This window comes from Narcine bancroftii, chromosome 1, assembly GCF_036971445.1.
Source record: "Narcine bancroftii isolate sNarBan1 chromosome 1, sNarBan1.hap1, whole genome shotgun sequence".
Lineage (NCBI taxonomy): Eukaryota > Metazoa > Chordata > Chondrichthyes > Torpediniformes > Narcinidae > Narcine > Narcine bancroftii.
The window spans coordinates 14,926,785-14,947,950 of record NC_091469.1 but is presented as its reverse complement, the minus strand read 5'-3'; the positions used below and the strand labels follow the sequence as shown (position 1 = coordinate 14,947,950).

Genomic DNA, 21,166 nt, shown 5'->3' with positions numbered 1-21,166 from the left:
CACTTGTCGTGACAACCCATCGCCACAGCAATCTTGGTGTCGCCCTATCACTGATATTCTCTCTGTCCATTCTATTCATCCTCTTATAAATTACAAGCACTTTTTTTTTATTTTGAATGTCTTTAATGAAAGTTCTTCAGTCTGAAACATGTTTGTTTCTCATTTCACAAATGTTACATGGTTTGCTGAGTATTTCAAGCATTTTCTATTTTTATTTCAGATTTCCAGCATGTTTAAGTAAAATTTAAAGCAATTTTGTCTGCCACTAGAAAAGGGGTGTTGGTGTAGAGAGACAAGGGAAAGGTTTATTGGCGATCTGAGGGATGACTTTTTCACACAGAGGATGCTGGATACATGCATCCAGCTGCTAGAGGAAGCTGAAGTGACAGGTGCAATTACTGCCTCTAAAAAAATATTTTGACCTGTACCCAGAAAGGAAAGGTATCGAGCTCATCCCAGACAATTTGGGCCAGCTCGGTTAGGGAACTTGGTCAGCATGGATGAGTTAGGCCAATGACCCTGCTTCCCTGCTGTATAATTCAATGACTCTGTGACTTCACTGTAGCCCTGAGGAAGTGCTGTGAAGTTGGAGGAGTTAAAGAACATAAAAGTAGCCCATCCGGCCTGTCAAGCCTGCTCCGCCATTCAATTAGATGATGGCTGATCTGACGATAGGCTCATCTCCACCTACCTGGCTTTTCCTCATATTCCCTAATTCTCCAACTATGTCATAATCCATCCATCCTTGTCTTAAATATATTCACTAAGATAGCCTCCGCTGCTTCACTGGGCAGGGAATTCCATAGATTCTCCATCTTCTGGGGAAAGCATTTTCTCCTCATCTCCATCCTAAATCTATTACCCTGGATCTTGAGGATATGTCCCCTAGTTCCAGTCTCCACCAACTAATGGAAACAAATTAGCTACCTCTACCTTCCTTTTTGACATGCTGTTAATGAAAGTCCATATCAGCAGGGAATTCAAAGAAGAGCATTGGGCATCTTATGGTAACAAAATTATGAAAGGAATAAATAAGTTTGGAGTTGGGAGGTTACTTCCACTGACAGACTAAATCTTGGGGACCAATCTACGAAATTTGGGGAAGAAGATTTTAGACAGAGTTAAGAAGGTACTTTGGAGTTCAATCGGATAAGTTTAAGTGGTGCATTTTGGAAGGTCGGACTTCAAGATGTAGTATGTGGTTAATGGCAGCATTCTTAACAGTGTAGAGGAACAGAATGATCTTAGGGTCTAGGTTTATAGATCCCTCAAGGTTCAGCCAAGTTGATAGATGGTTAAGAAGTTGTATGCTGCACTGGCCTTCATTAATGGGAGAATGAGTCCAAGAGCTGTGAGGTAATGTTGCAACTCAATAAAACTCTGGTAAGACCGCATTCAATTCTGGTCACCTCATTGCGGGAAGGATGTGCAAGCTTTAAAGAAGTTACAGAGGAGATTTACCAGGATATTGCCTGGAATTGGCGAACATGACATATGATGCAAGGCTGACAGAGCTGAACTCTTCGCTTTAGAGGGAAGAAGGATGAGAGGTGACTTAATGGAGGTTTATAAGATTATGAGGGGCTTAGATAGGGTTGACAGCCAGCACCTTTATTCAGTTTAAGATGACTGGTGAAAAATTTAGGGGAGATATCAGAGGTAAGTTTTTTACTCGGGAGTGATGTGTGCTTGGATTGTATCGCTGGAGGTGAAGGTGACACAATAGGGACATTTAAAAGACGTGGAAAGTCACATGGATGCAAGAAAAATAAAGGTAGATGGGTGGAAAGTAGGGAAGGATTAGACTGTCGAGTAGGTTACATAGATCAATACAACATCAAGGGCTGAAAGGCCTATACTGTGTTGTGATGTTTTATGTTCTAAGAACTGCTTCTCCCAGAGAAAAATAATTGTGAAATTGACTGAGAATTGGCTTCTGAGGTAACTGATGTTCATCATTCAACACTGGGGAAAGCACTGTGTGCCAACAACGTTTTATGAGTGTTTGTTGTACTAACCTTGCAGAGCCCTCAGTTTTGTTTTGAAAACATAACTTCCAATTTTCATGAACTTTATTTCTCTCAAGGTAATTGCTTTTGCTTTTAAATGGAGAGTAAATCGCTTGAGTGTCATGGTAATCTAACTTTGAACCGGGCTGAAGATCAGGAAAGAGAGATTTATTTGCGTGAACTTAAACTATTGCTCTAAGTCTACAGAGACTAATGAGTATTTTTTTGTTTGTGTGTTTTGTGGTATTTTGAATGTGAGTCAATTTGTGGGCCCACTGAGAACAAAAGAAAGGAGAATTGGAACCCAATAGCAGTCAGTTCCTCTTTCAAGCTATCAAGCTTAACTAAGTTCTAATTTTTACACCCTAAATATGTCATCTAGACTGGAGGTCTGGAAGAAAAAAAGCATCAATGCATTTGATGTAGTTACATGTTAGGCAGTCAAGGCTGGGACTGCCAATAAAAGTTAATTTTGAGATTGTTAGTACAGCGTGCATCTGGGCATTTGAGCAGCACATCTCTGTCTGTGCACAGAGATTTTAGCATCAAAGCAGCTGTGAAGTTACTGGGGCATGTCAACACAAGAGAACATGGGGGAGAGAGCCTCCCTGGCCTTTGCCAATTCTGTCCTATTAACCTCCACAACAGAAATCAACTCCAACATTTGAGACATTACAGGAGACTGCAGATTCCAGAATCTGAAGCAAAAAAAGAATCTGCTGGAGGCATTCAGCGGGTCGCGCAACATTTGTGGGAATGAAAGAACTGCAAAGTTTACATTGTACATGCAATGAGATTCTTGCAAATCTGTTGGAAGCTAGGACAAAGTACCTGTGATGATTGGACAATTCCAAGAAGAATTATAGTGAGTACTAATGTTTACAGTAGATACAGAAAGCGAATAGAAATAAATTTGGTGTATCCAGTGCAGGAAGCTCCTGGATTACAGCGGGGTTCTTCTAAGAGCTGTACGTAACCTGAATTCAGGATTGAACAGACAGTGTGAGGGAGAGGATGACAGAACAGCGAGCAGGCACGGAGAGAGCAGCTGCCAGCCAGCCTCACTGTCTCAGCACTCCCTGGTCTGCTTGGTCTGACCCAGCCCCTGATTCTTTATGGCTCAGAGTTGGGAGGGAAAAATACATGGGGAAATGGCCCACTCTCACCCAGCAGAAATGACAGAGGGGTAGGGAAAGTGAGAGGCAGAGGTGAGGTGGGGGGTGGTAGGGAGCGAGAACTTGGAGTTACGTGCACAGTTCTGGTCACCCAGCTGTTGGAAATATATAATTGATCTGGAAAGAGTACAGAAGACATCCACAAGAGTATGACGAGGAGTGGTAAGATTTCAAGGAGAGGCTAAATTATCTGTGATTTTCTCCCTGGAGAATATGAAGTTAAAGGGAGGCCTTGCTGGGGTTCATGAAATCAGGAGGAGCATAGATGAAGTAAATAGCAAAGACCTTTTCTCCAAAGTAGAAGAATTAAATTTAGAGAGCATAAATTTAAGGGGAAAATGTTTGTCTCTGAGTGTGTCTGTAGCGTGACAGAGAGCACACAAGACCAGAGAGAGTACAACCTGCTTTTATTCAATAGGAATGGTGCACATTGCCTGTGGACTGAACTGGGATTTTGGCGGGTGCCCAGGGTACATATCGGGATAGGTGGGGGATAGAGTCAGGGGAGGAGCAAGTCCTTCGAGCATCGCACTGTTGTGAATTCCCAGTTCACTGCAATGTCCTTGGGAATAGACCTTAGACCAAGTGCCCTCTGGCAGGCATCTGCTCAGGATAATCCTCATCTTTTTCCTGACCTTCTATGCAAATTCAAAGTCACAAAGAGGTGGATGATTGGCTGATCCTCATCGTATGAAACATTCAAGACAACTGTCAGGGGCTCAAGCTGACTGCAAGATAAGACCATAAAACATAGGAGCAGAATTAGGGCATTCAGTCCAACAAGTCTGTTCCACCATTCGAATCATGGCTGGTGTAATTTTCCTCTTAATCTCATTCTCCTGCCTTGACCCCATAACCTTTGATACCTTTACAAATGAAGAACCGCTGTGAATTTACCCAATGACTTGGGCTCTAGAGCTGTCTGTGGCAACAGATTCCACAGATTAACCACCCTCTGGTTGAAGAAATTTCTCCTCAGCTCTTTTCCAAAGGGGTGGTTCTTTTATTCTGATACAGTGCCCTCTGGTCCTTGACTCCCCCCACTACTAGAAACATCTTCTCCACTTCCACTCTTATCCAGTCCTTCATCAATAATGTTCATGAAACTGCAGCCTACATTTAGAATGCATATGATTTTAAAATAGTTATTCATTTTCAAGAAGCAGTACTGGATTCAATGAGAATATTGAGGACTTTTTACATGTTTCTATGCATGCTTCAGTACAGTGCTTAAATCTGTTGAAATGTGTAAATTCTGATCAGGAAGTTGAGACTCGTTATAAAAGGAAAAGGTGAAGGAAATTTACTCATATTTTTCCAATGCAGTTGCAGCTGAATTGAAGTATTTGGCCTGTTGACATAGATTCTTGCTATCAATATAATTAAACAGAGTTTATCAGAGAGAAACATGACCTCTAATGTGTGATTAAATAGATTGAAGTAGAGTAGCCTCCTTTTGTAAACATTGAAACAGAGCAGACATCATGACAGAACTGCACTTGCTGAGCATATTGAAAATGTATGGAGCATTGAATTGGCCAAGTTTACGAAACAAAGGTCAGCTTCCTTTCCCCACCTGAAATGATGTTAACAGAGCCACCAGATATGAGTGTCAGAGCTTATTGTGTATGAGCACAATAGCAAAAAGCACCAAAATTCAGCCGGACAGGATGCCAAACATTTTTTTTAAATGTTAATGCTATGTCTATGAGGACATTAGCAAGCCACTAACTCAGCATTCTGCCATCTAACTGTCCCTACTTTCCATTTGCTAAGCAGGTATATTTTGCAAACATTATCGACAAATGATGGAGCTTAAGGCAAGCCTTCCAAAAATCACGGTGTGATTAAACAGAACGGAAATGTATTTTCGCTCGAATTTATCAGCTCCCTTCATGAGACTGAAAGTCGAGGTTCTGAATGTAGATGAGGCTTATCTGCAGAAAACACAGGTAGTGTTCCTGGCTTTGTTAAAACAGGAAAGGCACTCCCTGGGCCAAGGCAGAGATTTTGGCTGCCTCTATGCAATATTCCTGCCAACCAGGGAGTTGATGCAGAGAGCTGGTGGCCATTGAGATTGTAAAGGGTCATCTCCTCTTGTGTCTTGCTGTATAATTGTTCTGCTTTCCCCAGAAAATGGCACAATGCCAAAGCCATTGGAATAAAACATATTTTTTTTTCAAATTAAATAAGTATTTACCTTGGATAGAAGTATATGTGGCTCCATTCTGGTCTGAATGTGGGAGAAGCAGAATCAACAATCAGTATGATTATCAAAATTCATTCTGGAAGTTTCTGTCCTGTTTGCATGTAGCTTGTACTCTGATTGAAGGAACCATAGATTATTAGAAACTTTACAATGAACAAAGGGGCCATTTAGTCTTTCATGAGGGTGTCAAATGACAGGGAGCTTTCCAGACTCCTTTTTCCAACAAAAGGTAGATCTTCCTGCAGGTTCCAGTTCCTCACCCAGCTGGTTATCCTGGTCGACGTGGACAATTTCTTATTTTAGGCTTAATTTAGAGTTACAGCACAGTAACAGGACCTTGCAGCCTATGAGCCCGTGCAGCTCAATTATGTGCATGTGACCAATTAACCGTGTATGTCTTTGGAACATGGGCCAAAAACTAAGCACCCAGAGGAAATACATGCAGGCATGGGGAGAGCATGCAGAGTCCTTACAGACAACAGTGGATTAGAACCTGAGCCATTGATGCCGTAATAGCGTTACACTAGCCACTAAACCAGCCGTGCCACAGTTGTTGGGCTGAAGGGCCTGCCTCCATGTTGAGTCATTCCATGGCTCTAAACCTCTTACTCTTCACTGTAAGCCTGTTCCCTCTAATTTTGGATGTCTTTCACTAACCAGTCTACCCGTAACTTTACCTATGCCAGGTCCAAATCAACCTCCTCTACTCCAAGGAGTCTCTCCTGGTGGCCGAAATGCTTCATCCCAGATGAATCCTGGTGAATTTGTACCCTCACCAGTGTAATCACATACTTTCACGGTGCCCTTCTCAAAATTTTCCAAATATTTTGCATTTTTAAGGATATCCTTAGATTTTTTTTTAAAACTATCCTTGCCAATATTTTGCATGCTCTCTCTTCAATACACATCTTTCTTCATTTCACTCCTGTGCTTTATTTTCTCTGTGGGACTTTATGAAGTAATAAATCCTCAGTATCTGATGCCTGCTTTCTTCTTCCTCTTTATCCAAGACATGGACACATTAAAATAGCAAATCCATCCAGCTGCAGGCACATTGATGTGTTGTGAAGGGTCAATGCTCACCAGACTATGCAGTGAAGCAGCAATACTTATTCCAAGAATTGAGATTGATTTTTGTTTCAATCGTCAATCAATTTTGACTCTGGTCTCAATGGTCAGGTTCTCAGCAGAGGCTTTGGCCTTGGAGTGACCAACAGGTTCAAATGTTCGTTGAGGCAGCCATTATTTTAATTGCATTGTACACACAGAGGGCTCAGTAAAATCTCCAGAAGCGGACTGAGTTTTGGACACGACTTCATAGTGTGACACTTCAAAATGTAGCAGTGCATGCGATTATTTCTCAAGGCTTTGCTGAGAAAGATACCTCTATACCACACAGTACTGAGTTCAGGTTTATGGTCACATGTACTGATAGAGTTGGCTTTGTGAGCAGTCCAGCTAAATATCTCATAGATCGTACAGCAAGTGGAGGAGTGCAAAGTTACAGAGAGAGCTCAGTTTGTACATAGCAAAGGCAGCATTATTTTACTGGTGTGAGGTTCCTTCAGGTGGCTGATAACAGCGGGAAGGAAGCACCTTAAATCTGGTGGAGATTAAGTCATGCTCATGAATAGCCTTCCCCACAGGTGGAAGGAGAGAGTGGATGCCAGTGAGCTGAGTCTTTTTATATGATGGCTGACTTTCAAAGATGGTGGGAGGTGTATATGGATTCGATGGAGGAGAGGGAGAAATGTGTGATTGTTTGAGCCTCCATCACAACCCTGTTTCTTTCAATTTTGGGGATTTCATTTCCATTACCATGCCGCAGTGCATCTTGATAGATGCTTTCAATGCTGCACCTGTGGAAGATGGTAAGAGATGAAGGTGACATGCCAAATTTTACTCAGATTTCTGAAGAAGAAGAGTGTAATGTCAGGGTGGAGTTTGTATCCTCTCCCTCTGACTGTGTGGGTTACCTCTGGAGCTCTGGTTTCCTCCAAAATCCCATAGATGTGCAGGTTGGCAGGTTCTTTGATCACTGTAAGTTGCCCCTAGTGTGAACATGGGGGGGCAGGGTGGATGTTTGTTCATGGGAGAATACAAAGTGGGATTAACTTTGGGTTTGTGCACAGGGGTAGTGGGTGTTTGATGTAGATTTGGTGCTTTGAATATATTCAAGCATTCAACCTCCCGAATTTTCTGGACCAAGTGCCTCCATAAACTAATAATCATTTGAAGAAAAATATCTTCATCTCAGCCTTAAACGGCCTTTTTTCAGAGACGATGCTCTCTGGTCAAAGTGTCTCCCGTGAAGTAAAACATTCTTCCAGCATTTACCCTGTTGACCCCCTGAAGAATGCCTGGTTAGCGTAGCCATTATCACAACACTATAATAATGCCGTTGACCTGGGTTCAAATCCGACGCTGTCAGTAAGGAATTTTTACGTTCTAATTGCATGCTCCCATGCTCCAAAAACATTCATAGTTTATAGGTTAATTGGTCACACAAGTGTATTTGGACGGCGTGGTCTTATGTGCTGTTACTGTTACTGTGCTGTTCCTCTAAATTAAAAAAAAAATAATTTAAACTTGTTATGCAATATAATTCAATTAGTTCCTTATTCTGAGACCAACCTGTTCAATCTTGATCAAATCATTTCTCTCTTCCTATGATCAACCTGTTGACTCTTGACTGCCTCCACTGTTAATGCATCTTTCCCTAAACAGGATAGTCACAATTCGAAGTCCTCGAGGTGTCAATAGTATCTTTGACAAAAGATCTTGAGAAATAGGAGCAGAAGTCAGCTATCTGGTTGACAAGCCTCACATGGCTGACCAGGCAATGGAGTCAGCTCTACTTCCTCTCATGTTTCCCATCACCCATAATTCCCCTCTTTTACAAAAAACTCTTCAGACTCTCTAGGAGAAGCAGAACTTCCTCATCTCTGAGCTAAATCTACTCCCTCCAGAAGTTAAGGCGATGTCTTGCCACACTTGCCAGTGGAAATAGTCTCCCTGCTTCTTTCTTATGGTCATAGTGAGACTTCCCTACTTTAAAACATCAACTTTATTGAAATAAAAAACAACATTCCCTTACCTTTCTTCATTACCCACTGCACCTGACATGTTGCATTCTGATGCCCCTGCCCAGTTTCTGAAGCCCCTTTCACACTTGCAAGTGATCCCAGGAATCAAACGCTAATCGGCCTTTAAAGTGCAAAGTGTGAAAGCAAAATCAGCTCGATGCCAGCGTCAGATCTCATCCCAGGGATTGACAGCCTCGACCCCTAGCACAATCCCTGGTGTCTGCAGATGCCAGCATTGCAGTCAGGCAAGTGTGAAACGGGTAATTGCATTGCAGGATTGAAATTACCCAAGTTTTTGCGTGAGTGCAGGAAGAAAAGATTAAAATGAAGGTATAAACTTCGCTGTGGGAGAGAGAGAGAGAAAGAGGAAATAAATAGCAATAGCAGACAATTTATAAAGACCGTTGGGGAAAAAGCAAGGGCGGGCCTGACTTCCTAGAATGCCGGGCATACAGCCCTTTCTCTCCCATATGGAATTCTGGGAGTGCAGGTCTGCCACTGCTTTTTCCCACAGTATTTATAAATTATACACAATAGCGCTACCAACTTTTTCACACTGTTTAAATTGTACACAATATGCTACAAACTTTCCCACACGATATAAATTGTGCGCTCTAGCTTTCCCATACTGTCTAAAAATTGTCCGCTGTTACTACTTATTGCTCATACTTTCCCACAGTCCTTTATAAAGGTGGATATAGGTCGGCGCAACAACAGGAGCTAAAGTTATGAACTGTATTGTACATAAAGCTTAATTATGTTATAATCAGGCATGATTAATTTTGTTCAAATATAAGGTCATAATTTACTGCACCTCAGAGATCGGGATTTATGGCAGGCCCACATTCACTCGATGTATCATGACATCACCAGTGGAAGGTAGAACAGTCCTAACCCCGGAGATGGCTCCTTGCAAGTGGGAAAGGATTCAGTGTCCCAGTTAGGAGTGGTCAAGTGTGAAAAGCCAAACCCCCATTCCTATCCCAGGAGACTGAAGAGTCAATTTCGTGGGATGCAAGTGTGAAGGGGGTTTGAGACAATTCAATTCAGCTACATGTAAAACCTTTCTAGGAGGCAATAATCATAACAGATGAAAGCTAGAAGTTTCAGCTGACTGGCTGTTGCTTGGGAGCCATCTCTGTGGCAATCTGTCATCATCAACAAAGTTACAAGACCCAAGTGGAACTGAAGAATGAGGGAAATAACTTTCAACTAAAATGAACAGTAAAGAGACGCATGGTAATTGTTGGTGAGGGACCATTGCCTTAGTGCTTCTTTTGCAATACAGAGTGCCCATTTATCTAAGAATAATGTTTGCAACAGTTTGGCAGAGGAAAAGGGTGCTTTGTGCAGTTAAACAAATGTCACCAGTATACAGCTTGTTCTCTGAGGTGCAGTAAATTGTTCAAGAATAATACAATCCTGTTGAGTGAAGATGATGTGGCTGCATCTGCCTTTTCATTAGATTAACATAGCATTAAGAATAGAAAATCCAAAGGTTTTAAATATTTAATCTTTTGAAAGATGAGCTGCTGAGTTTTCATGAGCTCACTAACATTATAAATACATTAGTTTAACGAGTGCTATTATCATTGAATGTTCCATTGTCTTATAGCAATGCACTGGCTCCAGAAGCAGATTAAAGAATATCTATTTTATGGTGAAATTTTGTGATTTACAAGCCCATTTCTTTCCTCCCTCTGCAGGCATTCCAGGAAGCGATTACTCCAACTCCAACTACATTGATGGCTACAGAAAGCAGAATGCATACATCGCAACGCAGGGACCCTTGCCCGAGACCTTTGGAGATTTTTGGAGGATGATATGGGAGCAACGAAGTGCAATTGTTGTGATGATGACCAAACTAGAAGAGAGATCGCGGGTAGATATCAAGCACCAATATTTAATAGGTTGAGTTGACTGCAAACAGTGAGGTCAAAATTCCTGTATGATCTCGGGAGTGAAAAGTGCAACAGGGCTCAACACTTGTTGACTTTCAATTTTGACATGTTCATTTATTTAGCTCTAGAAATGAATGACATGAAAGCCATGACAGTTGATACCAATACTCTCTGGTATACAATTAACTTACTTGTAAGAGCCAAATGTCTGTCTTATACCCGGTATGTAGCTATGGAAAATTGTTGGTAAACTATCAAATTCTATTCATTTTATCTGCCTGCTTTTAAAATTGAGGAATTAATTTTCAATTATTTGTGGAACTAACAAGCAGCATTAAACATTACAGAGTTTTGTCACATTTATGTCACATGCGGTCAGTTTATTGGATAATTCCAAGGACTTGAGTTTTATCTCAGTGTAACTATGCAGTGCGATAAAATGCACAAGCCACTGCAATCTAGTTTGGAAAATGTTGTGGAAAGATCATTCTGTGTCTTCCTTCACACCTCCAAAGTTCTTTGCAGCAGTGATGTATATAAAAAAAATGTTTCTGTGGATATTATGTCTGGATTGTAAAACTATTCTGCTTGATTTCAGGATCTACAGTTTGCAGCACACCTGCTTGATTGCCATGTTTTGTTTCAATATATTTATCGTCAATTTCTTTAAATATTTCTCTTTTTTCCCTTTCCTCCTCATGTCTCATGACCATTTGTAGGATTTTGTTTTCCAGGCTTTCTCCAAGGCAACAGCCCCAGTCCAATTCTGGCTGACTTGTACATTATTTTAATTCTTTCCAATCTCAGACTGTTTATGATGCTTTGAGGATTGCATCTGCGCCTCTGATCCAACATTCTAAATTTTACATTTGCTGCCTAATTGCATGAGTGCCGCAATTAATATTTTAAGATTCTATGCATTTGTATTAAGTAAAAAGTAATGGGTCAGAAATTCATGAGAAAGGATTTTTGCAAAGATGCAACCACAGGTTGTGTTTCATTTCCATTCCACTGGTGGGGGCTAACAGATATAGTTCATACTGATTGCTGCTTCTGCCAAATCCATTCTGCATGTTAGCCCATGAGCAAGTCCTCTTGGAATTCACATTGTCAGATCTCATTTCAATTTGATACAGAATGGGTGGAGCCATGAGCTTTCAGAGACTCTGCTGGATGCAGGAGGGACCATCCCTTCTGTGGTTAATTCGAACCAAGAAGTGTCGGTAGTTCAGAGGCTAATGGCGAAAGCAGGAAGTCAAATTTGCCCCTGACTCTCATCCTTCTTGCAGATGTATGAAGAGCATGCTGGTTCACACAGCAGTGGTTCAATGGGAGGATAGGAAGCGGATGGTATGACACAGCCAGGGATTTTTCACTGAGCCACCGGTACGTGTGCTGGTGGGACCTCTGCATGTCAGGCAATCAGAAGTCATCATTCCAGTTAAAGATAGAAAGCTTAGATCTCAGGAACTGAATTAATTCAACATTCAAGAAAAATACTATAAATATAAAAATGGCTTGAACAAATGTGATCTCGAAATTAACCAAATGAGCCCACACCCAACTTTGATTTGAATCAGACTCCTGATTCTATTCTATTTGTATTTTCAACAGAATTAAAGCAAATTTAATGAAGTTGAGCTTGGTAATGTTATTTGCTTGGGCACTTCAAGGCTCATTTAGGTTCTTAAATGACAACTGCACATCATTTGTAACAGTAGTGTTGTCTATGTCGGACACCATGTTTGCAAGTGGGGTGACCATGTGCCAGTGGGAGTGCGCAGACCACAACAGTCCTCGCTGTCATTTGCTGATGGTACCATTCTGGGGCTACCGGTGCTCTCTTCATCTGGAACAATGGAATATGTGTGAAGTGTTCAAATCCACCAGTAGAGCTATTTAAGGAGGTCAAGCTTAAGATGCTTAAGCTCTCTGGTCTGGCTGTTATAATGTTTTTTGCTGCTTCCACAATTCTGTGAGAATTGAGTACTTTCAGCAATTAAGTAAATATTTAGTTGTCCATAGGGGTGGTCTGGCAGGGATTGGAGAATGTTCAGAACTCTAGAGTCATATCGGACAGACAGGCCTTTGGGTCAACTCATCCATGCCAACCAAGGTGGCATTCTGGGCTCATCCCATTTGCATTATTCCATATTTTTCTAAACCCCTCCTCTCCATATATCGATTTAAATGTGCCCTTCCTACCCAATTATCTTTTTGTTTCCTTTTTCAATATCTTTATTGTTTTATAACTAAATCATACATAGGTATTAAAATAATTATAATATAGCTACAAATAACCTCTGATACATTGAAAAAGACAAAAAAGAAAAAAAGATGTAAAAATTATGCTAATAATCTGATGCTACATGGGAATCTATTTTGAAATTGGTAAATTCATCTTCTCTATGTGCCTGACACTCATTGTTACAATTTAAAGTTGTACATTTAGCTTAATTGGCTAAATTCTATTCTAATATTTCTTCAAAATGTGTCAGATGTAAGACTGAAGAAGTTACAATGTTTCATATGTTTTGGTCATGTCCTTTTTATCTATTGGGAAAGTATTTTTTGTACCTTGTCTTTAGTTTTTAATATTAACTTGACTCCTAATTCTTTTCTTTCCCTGTTTGGAATGAGTAAGCCAGCTGACTTGAATTTGCTCTCCTTATCACTGGAAGAGCTATATTAGGGAGATGGAAGGATGCAGTCTCTCCTATACACACTCAATGGCTATCAGATGTGATGCCATGTCTGATTTTGGAAAAAAAAAATTAGATGTTCTACTACTGAAATTACCTTTAACTTTATAAGTTTCTGGGATCCTTTTAATTATTTTTATAATTTATAAGATCATTCAGATCCTGTTTTATGGTGTGGTGTTTTCCCTTTCACAGTAGTGGAACACATATGTTCAACCAACAACGTCACAAGGGTGGGGTTAAATTATTACCAAAATTTTTACAATTGTCTTTTCAAATGTTGTTATTGTGCCCATTTCTACAATTTCCTCTAGCACCTCGATCCAGATATAGATCACCTTCTGAATGAAAAATATGCCACTCAGTCTCTCCCTTCCCACCTAAAACATATTTGCCTATTGTTCTAGAATCATCTACTCTGGGGGGGAAAAATGTCTATGAGCATTTACTTTATCCATGTCCCTCATGACCTTATAATCCGCTGTAAGATCAGCTGTCAATTTCCCATACTCCAGGAAATACATACCCAGCTGATGCAACCTCTCCCTATAACTCGAACCCTGCAATCCTCACAACATCCTGGTGAATCTCTGTGCAATCCTTCCAGCTTATTTGTATCCTTCCTGTAGCTGGATGAACAGAACAGAACACAGTGATCCTAACCATTTACCCCTCTCCAAGCTGTGTCATGAGGTACCAACGTTTGCCTTCAATACCCCATTCAATAGGGGCGATTGCATGCAACACCCTCGCCACCATCCTATCCACGTTCATGGACATGGTGATTTTGGGGATTCCCCATGGGTGAATTGGCTCCAGACGTGGACATCCATGAAGCCTTTAGCATGTTAGAGAGAAAGAGCAGTGTCTGCACAGCACAAGAAGGGGATTGATAGGAGAGAGTCACAGCAGTGGGTCACCTCTCTGGGGCATCCTTCAGGAAGAGATCTGACCATGTGTGAGAAACCCTGGAAGCTCTTTTGCATCTTGATGTCCAGAGGCATGCTGTGGACATGCATGGCAAGCATCTGAGCTATCACGCAGTCCTTAGGCATTAAGGAGATATCTAGAGATTTTTTTTTAATTTAGGATTACAGCACAGTAACAGGTCCCTCCAGTCCATGAGTCGGCATGTTCCAAATACACCCAAATGAGCAAGTTACCAACTAATGCTATATGTCTTTGGAATGTATGAGGAAACTGGAGCACCCGTAAGAACCTATGCAATCACAAGGAGAACGTGTAGCACCTTACAGACAGCACCAGATTTGAACCCAGGTTTCTGGCACTGTAATAGGGTTGCTCTACATGTGCCACCCAACTAAGCCCAACCAAGTCACACAGCACAGAAACAGGCTCTTTGGCCTACCACACCCTTGCTCACAGTTCTGCCCACCTGCATGAATCCCATGAACCTGCATTAAGTCCATATCCTTTTATGCCACGTCAATTTAAGTTTTTATTTAAACATAATAAAAATATTGATTGCATCTAATTCTACCACTTCCTCTGGCCACATGATCAGATATCAGCCACTCTCAGTCTGAAATGTGTAAAACAGACCAGAGCCATCTAAGCTCCTTCCTCTTGAATGAAACCTGAACCCTCTTGTTTTTGATACTCCCGCCATGGGGAAATTATCCTCATGATCTACCCTTTCTATCCCTCTCATAATTTTATTCATCCAATCAGTCCACCCCTCAGCCTCCTACACTCTACAGAAAACAACCTTAATCTATCCAAAGCCAAAAACAATCTGCCGGAGGATCTTAACGGGTTGAGCAGCAAAATATAATGGTCAACGTTTCAAATTCGAACCCTTCATCAGGATGTTGAGTTGAATTCCTTCTCTCCCCACTGATGAGTTCTTTCAGCTTGATTGGTTTTTGGCTCCTGATTCCAGCATATGCAGTTTCTCCTGCCCCCTGTCTGTCTAACCTCTACTCATGATGAAATGATCTAATCCCACCAAACTCCTGGTCAATCTTTTCTGCATTCTCTCCCGCACAAGACAAACACTTCAACTGCCAAACCATAGAAGGTTAACGGTCCGTGTTTTGGAAAACAGGATTATGGTCAGCATAGATATAATGGCTGAAGGGCCTGTTTTTATGTTCTATGACTCAATCAGATGATTGTTTGAAGCTCACAACCAAAATAAATAGGAGTGTAGGATGAAACTAATGATTCTGAGGTATGCATCTCAGATCATTGTTGTTGTTGAATGAAGGGAGAGATGATGATTTGATCAGTGACAGAGGCCTATGGCACCATTTCCTGGCTAAAGCATCTGAAGGTGCATTCACTGACCTTGACTTGTGTGACATTCGGGTTCTTCAAACGTTACTTTTGCATTGACCTCCGCTGCCATTTCTGGGCCATCTCTCCAAAGGGAGACATCCTATGCGGCCTTCGTCAGCCATAGTTAATCGCTGCACCAATGATGTCAGCCCCTCTGCAACAATGCTTTAAATGGTGGTATGCAGTGAAATGTCTTGTATCCTCCACGCATGAGTCATTTTCATGACAGCTGCATTTTACCAAAGGGGGTTCAGTGCTCATCACATTTCCTGCACCCACTCTCTGTCACTAATCCTTATGCACTCTGCAACTTGTCTTCTTCTTTCTTTGGCTTGGCTTCGCAGACGAAGATTTATGGAGGGGGTAAAAAGTCCACGTCAGCTGCAGGCTCGTTTGTGGCTGACAAGTCCGATGCGGGACAGGCAGACACGATTGCAGCGGTTGCAGGGGAAAATTGGTTGGTTGGGTGTTGGGTTTTTCCTCCTTTGCCTTTTGTCAGTGAGGTGGGCTCTGTGGTCTTCTTCAAAGGAGGTTGCTGCCCGCCAAACTGTGAGGCGCCAAGATGCACGGTTTAAGGCGATATCAGCCCACTGGCGGTGGTCAATGTGGCAGGCACCAAGAGATTTCTTTAGGCAGTCCTTGTACCTTTTCTTTGGTGCACCTCTGTCACGGTAGCCAGTGGAGAGCTCGCCATATAACACGATCTTGGGAAGGCGATGGTCCTCCATTCTGGAGACGTGACCCATCCAGCGCAGCTGGATCTTCAGCAGCGTGGACTCGATGCTGTCGACCTCTGCCATCTTGAGTACTTCGACGTTAGGGATGTAAGCGCTCCAATGGATGTTGAGGATGGAGCGGAGACAAACTTGAACCTAAATGCCTGGAGGTTTGTATCTGAATGCCGTTATTCCAAACATGCTGACGTTGTCAGGTATGAAATGTGTCATTGACTCTGCTTAAGTGTCCAACAGGGGATCATAGACCCGTTGAAACTTCACAACATGTAACTGGAGAATCTGTTTACAGATTCTGCCACAGATGGACTTTGCAGAGGATACACAAACCCATTCATTTCAATGGAAACCTTAGAGATGAAAGGAAGAAAGATTGCAGATTTATTGTCAGAGAACATATATGATGTCACATCCAACCCTGAGATTCTTTTTCCTGCAGACAAGGCAGAATGACCACTTAAGGGTAGTGCAAAAACTAAATGCATATGGCATACAAATGTAAACAAATAAAAAGAAATGGAAACAAAGTGTCCAGGCAATAGAGATAGAGAAAAAAAATCAATTAAGTTAGTAAAATAAGAGTCTTTAAATGAGTCCCTTATTGAGTTTGTTGTTGAAGGGTAGCAGCTGTTCCTAAATCTGGTGGTCTGAGTCTTTCTTGATGGATCAGTGAGAACAGTGCACGTCCTGGATGAAGTGGCTCCTTGATGATTGAAGCCACTCTCTGACGGCAGCGTTTTCTTTGGATGAGTAGCAAGAGTCTTTGCTCTTTTCACAGTGTGCACACTTCCCATTGGAGAATGGGAGTTGGAGAAGGAAATGAAGTGAACACTTGGTGCACATTGGTCAGTGCATCAAAGTTGGTTGCAGAAAACTTGGGCCATCCTTGCTCCCTTTGTGGAACCATGATAAGTAGCCCCTCATGGAGATGAGAGGCATGAGGTTCAACTTTGTTAATACCTCACTTTTTGAAGCACAATTGCAAGACAAATTCCAGCTGCTCTGAGTTGTCGATCATAGAGACAGAAGCCATATCTATTTTTGACTCTGCCCTTAAAGATCTGTTTCTTTGAATGTGCCTGTCATGAGATGATGCTTTATTTGTCTGAAAATATGAGTGGCAAGTTATTATCTCCCATTTAAAATCTGTCTGTGCTCCCAAGCATCTGGGCAAAAGAACAAATGGGCAAATAGGTTCCCTCGTGATAAATTCATCATGAAGTTCTTTAAAGATTAAACAGCAATTCATTTTATATCCATGTTAGTTCAATTTAAGAAATAGCATTCTAAACTAAACTACATGCAAAGTGATGAATTTAGTTTGCTGTGAAGAAATTGAAAAATGTGACAGTAATAGATTAGCTTTAGACACAGCGCAGATGTTCTCGGTGAATCCATCTCTAAAATTGCACAGGCAGAATAAACAATCCTATTGTTAGAATTGAACCATCGGTGTCAGATCAGAATATTTTGCATAATTGTTCACAAGAATACAGAATAAATTATTGTTCATTTGATACTTGGAACATTTTTGCCTTTGGTGTTTGTACCTGCCCTTGCCGGGGAGTTGATCTTGTGATACGGACAATGAGAAACAAATTACTTTTTATGTATTTAAGTGTTGGTTGTGGCAATAAAAAAGATGTGTTTGCTTTCAAAATGTATTAATTGCCATAAATTTAATAGCATTCTGCAGCCACTGCCTCCAGCAAGACCAACACTAATTAGTATGATTATAATATTGGCCCATTTAACAGCTTATATAAAATGCCATGCCTTTGTATTATTTTGTTATCCTGTGTGGCTGTGATTCTACTTTTTAGAACTCATTAACCTAAGGATATATTTGTTTAAGCAGAAAAAGCTGGCAAGCATAAGCTCTGAACATTAATTTGCAAACCTTGATTTAATGGTATTAAAGTGAAATATACCTTTGGTGATGTTCCTTCTATAACCTGCATTTGAAGAGGTGAAATGTCTGATGTATAAATAATGTAAAATACCAGTGCAATCACCCAAAAAAAAAACATTTGAGGATGGATCTGTTCTGTTGTACCAAGGGATATGAAGAGAATTTGGAGTAAAAGTTCATAGCAAGAAACTAATTCAGGAAAGGAGAATATATAATGATGAGTCACAAAGGTTAAACTACAGTATTTCTCTTTCTACAAATACTGGCTGGCCCGCTGAAATTTCCAACATTTTCCATTTTTGTTTCAGATTTTTATTTTCTTGTTTTTACATGGTTACTATTTTCTATTAAATTATTTTTTTATGGATCCAGAGGAGCCCGAGTGTGGTGACTTGTGAACTGCCTGTATGCCACACAAAATTAAGCTTTCCATTGTATTTCTGTCAGTGTGATAATATATAAACAATAAAAATGAATTGTATAACTTTTTACAAATGAAAACGTTTTTAGTGCTCTGCACCTGTCTTTGGCTACCTTTAAATTTTTTCAACAACTACATTAGCTTCAGGACCAGTGGAAAATTGAAAGCAAAATTAAAATGTATTTTTCAAGTCCTGTGTTCAAAAACCCCCCAAACAACATCTACTAAATAGCAGTTATGTCAACAGTTAGTTACAGACTGGATTAAAGTATTACCTTGGTCTTTGTTTGAATAAACCTTCCATTTCTTGCAACGCCAAGGCCCTAATGTGCTTTTCCTTTGGCAGAGGTCACATTTGTAGCACACTCAAGAGAGATTTTTTTTTTCTCTCTCTCTTTAAGCAACACAGTCTCCAAAATTCAGACAGATTGGAAAACCCTTTATTGTTGCCTGATTTATCAATATTTTTTTTTTCTGAGACCTGTTTTAGTCAAGTGAAATGATTTGCTTCATAATAAAGTCTGTGAATTCAGTACTATGACTTTCAAGTGTTTTTTTTTAAATCAACAGCAAATTAGCATTGTATATTAAGAATGTTATTTATGAGTATAGCTTTTTATCTTGAAGACACAGTAATTTTATTCTATTTTTGCAGGTGAAATGTGACCAGTATTGGCCTTCCAGAGGTACAGAAACCTTGGGATTAATCCAAGTCACTCTGCAGGATACAGTTGAACTGGCAACCTACTGTGTGAGAACATTAACATTAGACAAGGTACATTTTTTACTCCTTTAAGGATACATTTTTCCAAGAATGTGGAGAAACTTGTTCATTGCTGAAACATTAATAACCCAGTTCTAATGCAGTGACAGGGCTCCTATCATGCTCCTATCATGAATGGTTGAATACAGCTTACGTATATATCTTCTGTAACATCCAATACATTGGAACATCCACACTTCTTGAATGATTTGACAATAATATCGACGATCATTTCTTTCCATGAATCACAGATTGGATGCAGTGATGGAGCCTGCATACTGCCTCCTTTTGTGAATGTTTTTTCTCCTTTACCCATTCAGTTACTCCACTTCATTCTCATCATAACTTTAAATGGTTTATTGATACTAACATCTATTGGTTGCAAAACACTTGCACAGAAACAGGCTCTTTGGCCCACTACTGGGAATTACAACTATGTCAGTGTTTTGTTCTTCTTTGGCTTGGCTTCGCGGACGAAGATTTATGGAGGGGGTAAAAGTCCACGTCAGCTGCAGGCTCGTTTGTGGCTGACAAGTCCGATGCGGGACAGGCAGACACGGTTGCAGCGGCTGCAGGGGAAAATTGGTTGGTTGGGGTTGGGTGTTGGGTTTTTCCTCCTTTGCCTTTTGTCAGTGAGGTGGGCTCTGCGGTCTTCTTCAAAGGAGGTTGCTGCCCGCCAAACTGTGAGGCGCCAAGATGCACGGTTTGAGGCGCCAAGATGCACGGTTTGAGGCGATATCAGCCCACTGGCGGTGGTCAATGTGGCAGATACCAAGAGATTTCTTTAGGCAGTCCTTGTACCTCTTCTTTGGTGCACCTCTGTCACGGTGGCCAGTGGAGAGCTCGCCATATAACACGATCTTGGGAAGGCGATGGTCCTCCATTCTGGAGACGTGACCCACCCAGCGCAGCTGGATCTTCAGCAGCGTGGACTCGATGCTGTCGACCTCTGCCATCTCGAGTACTTCGACGTTAGGGATGAAAGCGCTCCAATGGATGTTGAGGATGGAGTGTAGACAACGCTGGTGGAAGCGTTCTAGGAGCCGTAGGTGATGCCGGTAGAGGACCCATGATTCGGAGCCGAACAGGAGTGTGGGCATGACAACGACTCTGTATACGCTTATCTTTGTGAGGTTTTTCAGTTGGTTGTTTTTCCAGACTCTTTTGTGTAGTCTTCCAAAGGCGCTATTTGCCTTGGCGAGTCTGTTGTCTATCTCATTGTCGATCCTTGCATCTGATGAAATGGTGCAGCCGAGATAGGTAAACTGGTTGACCGTTTTGAGTTTTGTGTGCCCGATGGAGATGTGGGGGGGCTGGTAGTCATGGTGGGGAGCTGGCTGATGGAGGACCTCAGTTTTCTTCAGGCTGACTTCCAGGCCAAACATTTTGGCAGTTTCCGCAAAGCAGGACGTCAAGCGCTGAAGAGCTGGCTCTGAATGGGCAACTAAAGCGGCATCGTCTGCAAAGAGTAGTTCACGGACAAGTTTCTCTTGTGTCTTGGTGTGAGCGTGCAGGCGCCTCAGATTGAAGAGACTGCCATCCGTGCGGTACCGGATGTAAACAGCGTCTTCATTGTTGGGGTCTTTCATGGCTTGGTTCAGCATCATGCTGAAGAAGATTGAAAAGAGGGTTGGTGCGAGAACACAGCCTTGCTTCACGCCATTGTTAATGGAGAAGGGTTCAGAGAGCTCATTGCTGTATCTGAACCGACCTTGTTGGTTTTCGTGCAGTTGGATAATCATGTTGAGGAACTTTGGGGGACATCCGATGCGCTCTAGTATTTGCCAAAGCCCTTTCCTGCTCACGGTGTCGAAGGCTTTGGTGAGGTCAACAAAGGTGATGTAGAGTCCTTTGTTTTGTTCTCTGCACTTTTCTTGGAGCTGTCTGAGGGCAAAGACCATGTCAGTAGTTCCTCTGTTTGCGCGAAAGCCGCACTGTGATTCTGGGAGAATA

General features: G+C 41.5%; 1 protein-coding gene across 13 annotated transcripts in view; it reads left to right on the top strand.

Moving 5' to 3' along the window:
* LOC138755303 (receptor-type tyrosine-protein phosphatase delta) overlaps window positions 1–21,166 on the top strand; it is a 1,191,445-nt gene that overhangs the window by 577,591 nt on the left and 592,688 nt on the right. For all 13 annotated transcript variants that reach the window (XM_069921133.1, XM_069921109.1, XM_069921060.1 and 10 more), the window contains 2 exons: window positions 10,186–10,361; window positions 19,106–19,225. In XM_069921133.1, coding sequence (XP_069777234.1) covers window positions 10,186–10,361; window positions 19,106–19,225 — 296 coding nt within the window. The remainder of the gene's footprint in view (window positions 1–10,185; window positions 10,362–19,105; window positions 19,226–21,166) is intronic.